The 11,684-nt window shown below is 42.8% G+C and overlaps 1 protein-coding gene across 4 annotated transcripts in view; it reads right to left on the reverse strand.

The window, feature by feature from the left end:
- SCAPER (S-phase cyclin A associated protein in the ER) overlaps positions 1 to 9,099 on the reverse strand; it is a 142,432-nt gene extending 133,333 nt beyond the window's left edge. The window contains exons 1-3 of one of the 4 annotated variants that reach the window (XM_071441781.1): positions 8,863 to 9,099; positions 6,149 to 6,224; positions 3,634 to 3,751 (exon numbers count right to left, since the gene is read on the reverse strand). In XM_071441781.1, coding sequence (XP_071297882.1) covers positions 3,634 to 3,751; positions 6,149 to 6,211 — 181 coding nt within the window. In that variant the 5' untranslated portion in view covers positions 6,212 to 6,224; positions 8,863 to 9,099. Of the gene's footprint in view, positions 1 to 3,633; positions 3,752 to 6,148; positions 6,225 to 6,990; positions 7,010 to 7,836; positions 7,912 to 8,011; positions 8,074 to 8,862 lie in introns of those variants that run through there. The other 3 variants (XM_071441780.1, XM_071441779.1, XM_071441782.1) reach the window with 3 other exon arrangements.
- Between the last annotated feature and the right edge of the window lie 2,585 nt (positions 9,100 to 11,684).

Below are 11,684 nucleotides of genomic sequence, written 5' to 3' on the forward strand. Positions count from 1 at the left end.
GGGGCAAAGCCTCTAGACAGATATTCAAGTACAATAGGTGCATTTTGCCAGGACTCAAAGGCCACCTCTACTATAGTTCTTCCTTTTTTTACTTGTTAACAGTTGTACAGATATTCAAGTACAATACTTCAAATACAATATACATATTTTTCTATGACTCAAAGGCCATGTACAACACACATAGCTCTTTGCTCAAAGGCCATACTCTTTGACAGCTCCTTGACTCAAAGGCTATGTTACACATATTTCCCCATGACTCAAAGGCCATGTACAATACACATATTTCCCCATGACTCAAAGGCCATGTACAACACACATATTTCTCCATGACTCAAAGGCCAGCCACCTCTACTCTAGGACCTGGAGAAATGACTGCCTTCAAGCATGGATATAACCAATATTCTTCGTGTTTTCCCACCTCTAAATTAAATTGCAGCAATATATTTTGCAGAAAATTAATTTTATACATTACTGTCAGGGTCTCACCCAGAATACAGTGGCCCTGTATTCACCTACCTGCACTAGACTGGATTGCCCATTTGTTCCAGTGAAATTCAAGGTTTGGGACTGATGAGCTTTAAAGGGTCCCCTTCCCTCCACACCACATTCTGCACCACGTGCTGCAAGGGCTCACCCCAACGTGTGCACTCAGGACTCTCACAGTGCCTCACGTGGCCAAAGAGAGACAAAGTTCATCACTTTGATCACATCCCACAAAACTTCTTTTCTGCAGCAGTTCCTTGCTAAAACAGTGGAATATGCTGCAAGCTCCCCCAGAGTGTGCCAGGTACCTTTCAACCACTAAAATATGTTTCCTTACCCTGAAATGCTTAATCTGCAAATGAATTCTGTATGGCAAGAGCCCAAGGGATTTTAAACAAATAGGGAATAGGAAGAGAACAGTCACAAATACCAGATTTTCCAATTTTTCTACACATCTCAAAGTTCCAGAGATATCTTCCCATCTTAACATTTACATGTCAAGCCTCCGCAATTTTTTAACTGTTGCTAATATCATACCTAAGATTTTGTAATAAAATTTGTGTGTAGTTGCTTATCTGCATTCAGTGCCTCAAACTTAATTCTAAGCATGTGAAATAATCACAAAAGAAAAAATTCTGAAATCCTCCACTGGAATTATCACAGCCTTCCAAGGTGGGCAAAAGCAATGTGACTGCAATTGGTGACTGCTGGCTGCAGGTTTGGAATACAAATTCCATTCTGGAAACAAATACCAGAAGAGTGAATATTTCTGTTTCAAGACTCCTCCAAGACACCAAGCTGACAATAGGGTTGATTAGTTTATCCAACAGAATCTGCTGTGTACTACTGAATTCTGTGAAGGAGTATTTGAATGTCAATGGTTGGGAAGTGTTACAGTCACTCTCCCAGACCAGCCCCACCGTGCCTGGGATTTGGTCATGGCATTGGCATTGATCTGTATTCATAATTAGAATTTCAGATCTGACATAACTGGGGTGCACACTGCTCCAAAACACACAACAGACCTATCACCTGCCATTCCAGAAATCTCTTTCCTTTTTAAGGAAATACTGCTTACTGGCTGGAACTATGTATGGAATCAGAAGGTTTTGATTTCTCTTTTATCTATGTATGCTATATAAAATACACAAGTCTTTCAGAGCAAGAGGAAAAAAATGGGAAGAAGAACACAAGCACACAATTTTTAAAGGAAATAGAAAAAGGATACAAATGGAAAAGGTGAATTCAGCATTTTAATTAATCAATCCTCTATAAAACCCTCTATAACCCTAGTAATAAAAAGTGCTCATACCTTCACTGTGTCTGGAAAAAAATCTCATTATGAATAACAGTTTATAATTTAAAATGTTAAATCACACACTGGTGCTGCCAAATCAATACCTCTGAACATTATGAGCAGAAGAAACTGCCCAAACACAAAATTCTGCTTTGTACAGGAGAGTGGCAGGATTGGCTCAGGCACCCTGAACCTTTGGCCTGATTTACACAACCCTTGAACAAGTTAGAAGTGTCCTAATCCATAATATTGCTGTGTCATCCCTCAGGGACACAGCACCTATGGAAGGATCAGTAAAAAATGAACCAGAGCTCACCATAAACACCCCCACACCAGGCAAGGGTCAAGAGATAAAGGATCTGCCTCTGCCAGGCTTTCACTAACCACAAGTTCCTTTTCACAGGGAAACTCTCCATCAGGCAATAATCATCAGATCCTTTGCATTGTGCAAAAAGGTCAGCTTATAATTTAAGAAATATTAAAAAGAAAGCCCCACTGACAAAGTTTTAAAACTACAATGGGGCTAATAGGACCAAAAGAAGGGAATGAATACAGCTACTTGGATTTTAATTACTGTACATAACTACTATTTAATGAAAGCTAAAAATTTACTTTTACATTCATTTATCATGGTTTAGCAGAATTTGTTAGAGCAAACATTAATCTACAACTCACAGACATTTTTAAGGAAAAAGCATTAAAGTTTCTAAAATAATATTACAAGCAAGGTAGTATTCAAAAATAACAGACTCTTTACACAGAAAGTGAATCAACTCACAACTTGCTCAAAAATACTACTGGAAATACACTGCATGTTCCCTTACCTCACACACATTACTATCACTACCTTCCCAGAGGTGTCATTTGGAATCTGGAAATACTTTGGGCCCCACTTCTACTCTGCTTAAAGACAGTTTCAACTTTGCATCAGACATAGGGTGAATTATCTTGCACCTTAAGACATAACATTTGTTAGAAATGTCTTTTCCAGTGGCAGAATCACAGAGCAGCTGAGGTTGGAAGGAGCCTCTAGAGATGGTTTAACTCAACCTCCAGGCTGCCCAGAGCTATGTCCAGGGAGGTTTTGAGCATCTCCAAGGAAGATGATGCCCACAGTTTTTCAAGGCAACTGGTTCTCATGTTCAACCATCTTCACAGCATAAAAAAATTTACTTTTAGACACTTAAAAGCTGCAGCACCTGGACAGGGACATGCAGCTACAAAAATATTTGAGATGAAGTTCTCAAAACCAGCATTCAGACATCTGGAACAGTTTGAGTAGGATAAAAATAAAAGTCAATTCCTGGCTCCTTAAGTCATCATACCACAAGAGAGTATTACAACAGTAATAAAACTGTTCTGAGGACTTGCATTAGGGAAAGCTGTCCCCACATATCCCCTTCTTTAGAGAGAAGTCTTCATTGGCATTTACCAAAGCTGAAATGATCCCAAAAGAAACTTCCAAATTTCTTTGTTTTAGAACACAGAGAGCAATTTGTTAGATTGTTCTAAGTCATCCCTACAATTCTGAATTCCCCAGTTACAAGAGAGCACTTTAGGACAACATCATTGTGTTACACAACTATCTTGACAATATCAGCAGAAGAAAACAGTCTTAGATGTCACTTGCAGATAAATTAAAACAGTTTTTAATCTGCCACTGGAAGGTTTTACAAAGTGATCTGCCAACTACAAGGCACATTTTGTAAAAAAACGTCTAAATTACACTATGTATGCTAAACAGAACATCTTTAAATAGAGAAATTTTACATAAGGAAAATATTTCCAGATGAGGAGCTCCAGTTGACAGAGGGATGGAAGTGCAAAGACTGGGAAGAGTATTAAAGACATACCATCATCTTCCTTGTTCTCCAGTGGGACACTCCAGGCAATCAGGTTCCTTGCTGTCCGTCCCTCTTCTGCCACTATTTTCCTCACTTTGTCATGGCTGTTGGAGCGTTGGAAAGAAGCCTGAAAACAAGAAATGCATCAATGGGCACAAAAGAAAGAGAAATCTTTGGTTTGACATGTTGATTTCATCCAGTATGTGGCTACACCATCCAATGTGGGGTGCACAGCTGCTGAATTTTCCTCAAATATCTGAAACAGGTGGATGCATCCATTTTCACTGCCATTCTTCTGCACAGAAGCAGATTTACTCAGCAGCAGAGCATGGGAGTAACTACCCAGCCCTCAGGGTGGGTACCTTTAGACCACATCACTTTCATTTAATTGCTTGACAATGCTGCTGCGACATCACAGCAGACTTCACAAATGTTTTAATTACCCTGTGTCAATTAGAACTAATTATACAAGCTAAAGGCAGCAGAGACCAAATACATGTGTTGGCTGATGGGTGAGAGCCTGGAGAAAGGCATGAGCTGTATGGGAAGCATCTGAAGCATGAATAAAATGCCAGCTCTCTCACTGACAAGAACCTAGAAAGTATTTCCTGGCAACTGTGATGGGCTGTTACTGCAAAGCTGCAACCACTCAAAGACAGAATAAGAGACACTGGGGATGCCCTTTATTTACTAATGAACACAGTTCTTTGCACTGGGGAGATGCACCATCACAAGACACTTGAAACCAAGTACATTAGGAAGTATTTGTATAACTGACAGATGTCAATCAGATAAAATGATGCCTCTTCTACAGTGTAGGAAAGTTAATCCTCAGACAATAACTTGCAACAAAGCCAAAGGATGTAGGTGATGATACAGTCATGTGCCATGATAGCACAAACTGCTGACCATGGTAGATTTAAACACTGGCTAACTTAACCATGAAGAAGTTAAACAAACCTAATTATTTTAGACTGATTTTCTACGGAACTAATCAGGAGGTACATTTTTCCTCTTTTCATTTTTACCATCATATGGCTCAAGCCTGCAACCACTTCTACATCTTTAGAAAGAAAATACAGTAAAGTTACACTAAAAACAAATATAGAAGATGAGTGGCTAGAATTTTTTAAGGCAGCAGGAAACATAACACAAATGAGAAACTCCTTTTACTTTAATGCTAATCTAATAGTTTTTAACTTGGGTTTCTCTCATCCAGATGTCCTCAGTTGCCTTTTTGGAAGGCACAGTGTGCCATCTAGTGCTTCACAGACCTGCCCAGAGACACGACCAGGCAACACAACAGAGGAAAAAACAGCACTGCTGAATCTGTGAAGTCTTGGAAAACAGAGCAAAATTACATACCTTGGCCCAAAGCAACTCAAATAAAGCACATAAAACCCCCAGAACCTGTACAGAACTGGCTCTAATCTATCCTTATTCTATAAAACTAATTGCCTGTTCTTGCTAGGAGTTTTTAGTAAGCGTGACCATTTCTGCTGCAGCAAGTTTGGTTTGGGTTTTTAATCCCTTGTTGCTTAATGAAGTGAGTCTAAAACTTTGCATTAGTCCACAACAAACTAACTTCCCAAATTATTTATTTTTATACAGGCCAGAAAAGCCTAAAAGGAAACAATAAGTATCTCATCATGACATTTCAAGGTATTTTGTATAATGAAACTAGAGCCTAACTTAAAATTCTGATCTCTGTAACCTGGATGAGTCAAAAGGGGGGCCCAAGCAGGAGTCAGCAATGAGGAACTGCACAGGCAGAAGTGAGAATCACTGTGCCAAGGGCAGGAGGGGCTAGGAACAGCCTTTCCATCTGACAAGAGCTCACTGCAGTCCCCTCCCTCACACACTGACCTCTGGCTTTGACTGAATCCCTGCTGTTTTCTACCCAGCTGTCCAAAGGAGTTTCCTTCTGCTCTGCATACAATCAGCCCTCAGGCCAAAGGAGGGACAGAAACAGCTCAGCCTTAACCAGCAAATGCTTCTTATTTAGTCTGTGCTACTTCTTGTCATGGGTATAAATACTAAAGGACCTTTTATGAGGATACTTTTTTAAATGATGCTCATAGATATAAATACACTGATGCCAACAAACTGAGCAGTTTCATCCACTGCATTCCCAAAGTCATTCAGCTCTAAGCTCAGCCCCTTCCAGGAACACCACACTGCTGAGTGTGACCAAACATTGAGGTCTTACACCACAGCACAGCTTGGATAAAAGCAGCTTAAAATGGGAGCCAGCTGAAAAAGAATAAATGCAAAAACCCCCACATACTAACACAACTGGAATGATGCAAAACAGAAGAAATGCTCAGATTTATTCTACTGTAAAATTCCTTTTTGAAGGTTCCTCTCTACAGTATTAATGAATAACATTTATTAAGCTCCTAGAATCAATACTTTCATAGAAGGTACAAATGAACTGATTTATTAATTAATCCCAACATGAAAAATTAGTTTTTCTTGCTGTTGAAAAAATACCATACAGTGTAATAGCTACTGAATGTCTTACCATCATGTTATAGCCTTCCTCTGCATCAACAGGCTCACTTATTACATTTTTGGATGACCCCATTGAGTTTTCATACCTGTGTCAAAAAAATTAAATTAATAATTTTACCTTCAACCACTTTTAAAACTACTTTTAGCTTGCTGGCAGCATTTAGGTCATGTACATCAGATGAGCACAGTAAGGTTGTCAGAAGATAATTTTATTTGTCAAGTGTTTGCATTGCTCCTTATTAAAAACAGCCAAAAGTCCAAGGAGAAAACAAAAAGAGACTGACACTACAGAAAAATGTAATTTTCTATGTGGTTAGACAGTAAACAGTACAAAGACTATCAAAACTTTCAAACAAATCATTGCATGGACTGCTCTACAACAGTGATGCAAGTAGAATCATCTTCCCTGTGACAGAGAACTGGGCAAGTTGGTGATCAATTCAGAAAGAAAAACAAATCAGGGATGCACTAACAATCAGCATCAGCTAATTAATGATGAAGTAAAAGAAAACTGAAACTTCTGTTCTTATGTAACTATAAGATGTGAAGGCTCCTGTACAAGTCAGCTCTGGCAAAGTGAACACTTTATGCAGGTGTAACACAGAACCATTGGCACAAATGAAGAAAGTCCACAGGGGCAAATATTTATAGGTTTATCAAGAATTTCCAGAACAGTGTTAACAATTCTGAAATAAAGTTAAATCCTTGGCTTTAAGGTTAATAAATTCTAAACAGCTGAGTGCAGTCTATTTTGAGTGCAGTCTAATCTTACTTATCTGAAGAATCAGACACTAAAAGGAAATTAAAGATACTTCTAAATTATTCAAAATCAGGTAAAAAGACAATATTAACCTTTAATCAGATCCAAAGTCAGATTTTGTTGGCCTTTACCATGAATGACACTGCTTTAGCAGACTGTTCACCTGTTGTCACATTACATAAAGAGCTGAATTTTCTGTAAGGATTTAGCCCAGCCTGTGCCAACAAGCCCACGGATCTCTGTATGCCTTAAGACAACCTACTAAACCCATACAAACCAAAATGTAATGCAGTTGGATGAAGGGAGGTTTTGAAAACAAAGATTGTATTTCTGCATCACTTCAGCCATCAGAACAGACCCACCACGGAGTCTTCAAACACTGAAGCATCTTAGAAAACATCTCTTGTACACCAAATTGATTGTAATCGAGGGATAATAAAAGCTCATTAAACTGACATATATATTTGAAGAGAGAATACGAGGATCCATGTATTCTCCCAGTAGTGCAGTTCATTTGCAAATAATGCAGAAATAAGAATCTGTATTTAGAGAACTGCACAGAGAAGACAGACCCTGAGTACACTGCGAGACCTTCCGTGCTGTCAGCCGTGATTTTGTCTCTGACAGCAAAGGAAGAGCACGGCTTTACACTAGGAACGACATTAGCAGTTTCTAAGGCGCAAACAGTCATACAGCATGTGGCATTTGACACGGGTTCACAGCGAATTTCCTCAGCACGGCTGCATCTCCCCCCACACACAACTCCCGCTCTGGACAGGTGGGCCTGTACAGCCTAAAGGACCGGCGGGGTCCCAAGCACCGGGACCCCCCTCAGGCTGAGTCCGACTCTCCCCACGGGCAGTGCGGGAACGCCGCGAGGGGCTGGCTTAGACGGACAGCCCGTTTCTCCCTCAAGGCACGGCCTGACCCACACCCACCGCTCCCGGTCGCCTGTAGCAACCAGGCTATCCGTGCCCCGTCTAGCCGGGCCGTGTGGCGGAGCCGCCCGCCGGGGCTGTGGGGCTGAGGGGGGGTGAGGCGGGCCCGCCGCCATCTTGCCCGCGCCTCCCGCGCGCTGCCCGCTCGCGCCGGGCCCGCGCGCCGGCCACTCACGCTCTCCGCCGCGCCGCGCCGTCCCGCCCGCGCGCGTCCCGCCGCGCTGACGTCATCGCACCCCGCCGCCACCGCCCGCCCGCCCGCAGCCGTGCCGGCCCCGCCCGCCCGGCCCGCGCATGCGCGGCTCCTGCCGGTGAGGCGGTGCCCTCACCTGGCCCCACACCTTCCATCCGCCCCGCCCGGCCATGCCCAGCCCGCGCCCGTGAGGCGGTGCCCTCACCTGGCTGCACAACTGGCCCCACACCTTCCACCCGCCCCGCCCGGCCATGCCCGGCCCGCGCCCGTGAGGCGGTGCCCTCACCTGGCTGCACACCTGGCCCCACACCTTCCACCCGCCCCGCCCGGCCATGCCCGGCCCGCGCCCGTGAGGCGGTGCCCTCACCTGGCTGCACAACTGGCCCCACACCTTCCACCCGCTCCGCGCCGGTGCAAGCGGTGCCCTCACCTTGCCCGCGCCTCGCCCCACCCTGAGGGAGCCACTGAGGAGGTTCCCGCGTCCCCTCGGGCAAGGCCAAGCCCGGGGCTGCCCTCAGCCCCTGAGGAAACGCTGGGGTGCGGTCACAGAATCGATCTGCTTGGGGAAGGCCTCTGAGACCACTGAGTCCCATCTATGACCGAAGACCACCCTGTCACCTAGACCACGGCACCAAGTGCCATGGCTAGTCTTTCCTTAAACACCTCCAGGGACAGTGGCTCCATAACCTCCCTGGGCAGCCTGTTCCAATGTCTAATCACTGTTTCTGTGAAGAAATTCCTGCAGATGTCCAACCTAAATCTCCACCGGTGCAGTTTGAGGCCATTCCTTCTCATCCTGTCACCCTTGCCTGGGAGGAGAGACCAACCCTTACCTCCTGTCCCCCCGGGGCGCTGCTCCTGGTGCTCCAGACCCTTCCCCAGCTCTGTTCCCTCCTCTGGACACGCTGGAGCCCTTCCATGTCTTCCTTGTTGTGAGGGGCCCCCATGTGAGCCCAGATGCCCAGCGCAGGGGGATGGATGGTCACTGCCCTGCTCCTGCTGCCACAGCGCTGCTGGTACTGCCCAGGGGCCAGCAGCCTTCTTGCCCACCTGGGCTCATGTTCAGCTGCTGTCAGCCTGACATGTGACTGTGCCAGTGTGATCACTGAGTCATGACAGTCAGCCCCTCAGCATCCAGCCCCTCCCCACTGCTGGGAGCAGAGAAAAAGTCAACAGTAAATAACTGTGTGCAGTACATGGGGTACAGGTATAAGACAAGCACCTAATCCTGGGGTGTAACACTGAAGGGTGGTTTGGGCTACTGTGTCCAGCTTGCCCACCTGGGCTGCCAGCCTTCCTCATGGGGTCTGAGGCCTGGGAAATGTGATTTGTGAGGAAACACTGGACAAGTGGAATCTAATAAGACAAAAGGGGATGTGGTAGGAGTGTTCAAGCATGTAAAAGCATGATGTGAAGAGAATAATCCGTTTCCTTCTGTGTGACAGGAATAGCAAGAAGAAAGAGGTCTAAATGATAACCTGGGCAGCTCAGGCTGTCATCTCTAAAACATTAAAAGTCCTGCAAGGATGGCAATAGATGGCTTGGGAGATCATATACGCTTCAGTTGGATCTGCAGCAGCAACAACACCTCTCAGAAATGATACATCACTTACCTGGGACTCAGAGCAGAGAGCTGAGCCATGAAGGTCCCATCCAAATCCCTCACAGTGCCATCCTTTGATAATGCACTTCTTATTTATCAGCTGCCTCCTCAGTGTGTGGCTGAGTGCCCTGATACTGTGTTGCATCAAATCCTGCTGTTCTGGTTTGATACCAAATCAGATACAGCATCAGAAGAATCTCCTCTCATAACCTATTTCCTCAGATATTAATAACTGCACTAAATGCAAAGAACTAGAAAAACAGGTCAGTAATGTCTGCAGAGTATAAAATACTTTCTACAAAGTCTTATGAAACGATTAGAACATTCAAGAAGTTATATTTGGGTACTACCGAAGCAAATTACTGTCACTTTGAAATCCAAACACAGGGTATTTAAATGTGATGATCTTTATAAATTGCTGCTCAGTTTTTTCCCTTATTTAAACCTAAAATCAACAACTTTTATAATGGAAAAAGGAAGGATAATCTTTGCATGCAGGTCTTAGATAAACCATCTCCTGCAGTTTAAAATGTTGATGTGATAATAACAAAATATGTCAAAATGGAAGCCTATCTAAATAAAGCTACTGTCAATCAATTCTGACAGTGTATAAATGACATACATTAGAATAAAATTAAGTAAGGCTTATTCAAGTCAAGCAGTGATTTATAAAACTGAAATGTAGAAATGTCAAAAACTTACAGTGAACACCAGATGGATAACTTGACTTGTTAGAAATAACTGTTCAGGAACTGGTGCTTGTGCTGCTGGACAGCTGCTCTCATGCTGACAGTCCAACAGACCCAATTTACACTTGCAGATCTCACAGAGAAGTTGTGTTGAACATGATCTTCTAACATTCTCTTTTTCTTTGTGACCAAAAGAAGGGCTCCAAATAGATTTTCTGACACACAGCATGTGATTTGGCTTGAGGGAAGGGCAGATTTTCCAGAAAAGTCAGGAAGTTCACCACATAAAAAAGTTTTTATATAGCATGACTGATATTCTGATTTTAAAATAGCTTCACTATTTTTAAATACTCCTTACAATAGTGATGCATTTGCTATGCAAGTGGTTAAAATAATGGAGGGAACAGAAAAACCTCTCTCTTTCCCCCCCCCGCATTCATACCAGAATGGTCTTGAATTTTATTACAAAACTGGTTTAACTGGGTGCTGGAAAGGGTCTGTTGTATTTTGACATGGAGAAGAATATGATTTTCTCTGCTTTTTTCTCTGATTCTTTTGCTTTTTCTCTGTTTTTTTTTCCTATTGTATGGGATATAATGAATTTCCTAATAATAATAATAAATAATAATAATAAATGTGGTCTTGCAGGTTGTGTAGGCACTGAAATGTCCAGTCTGATACACTTGTCAACCCTTGAGATGCACAGCAAAGAGGATTTTTGTAGTGTTAGTAATGCATCAGACAAAGAAAACAGAGCATCCTGAGTGCTATTTCAGAAACTAATCAAATCATATTTCTGACTTGATTGCTCATAGGATTTGCTTTGTCTACACATGCCGCAAGTAGTAGGACTTAATTCACATTTTGTACATGTGATTTATTAAATACTGATGGGAAATTTGACATTTAAACCAATAAAAGATATTAGACTTAACTCACTATTAGATTTTTTAATGGAAAGACATTTCTTATACAGGCAGGAAATTGCAATAACACATTTACTGATTTATTGCAATATTTTACTCTCAGATCTTCAAAATGAACTGTCGTAGCTCTTCACAGTTAATAGAATTGGGGGTGAACTGGGATCAGTCTATCGCTGTCGCCATGGAAGGGACTGGACAGTGCAGCAATTTCCATTACCTTGGGGCTCTGCCTAAACAATGGTGTTCATGGAAACACAGGTAGGTTAATCTCACCTCTTTCTGGCTAAAGGAGAAATTTTGAAAATACTCTTGTATTGAAAGGAGAAAAAACCAAATCTGACAATGGTCCCACATAAATCTCAACCCAGTAACAATGATTAATTTGACCGCAGTGGGGTTGGGATCAGAGCAATCCCAATTTCATGTGACAGCTGTTA

This window comes from Agelaius tricolor, unplaced genomic scaffold (assembly GCF_023055355.1).
Source record: "Agelaius tricolor isolate 1412-34295 unplaced genomic scaffold, bAgeTri1.0.p SCAF_16, whole genome shotgun sequence".
Taxonomy (NCBI): domain Eukaryota; kingdom Metazoa; phylum Chordata; class Aves; order Passeriformes; family Icteridae; genus Agelaius; species Agelaius tricolor.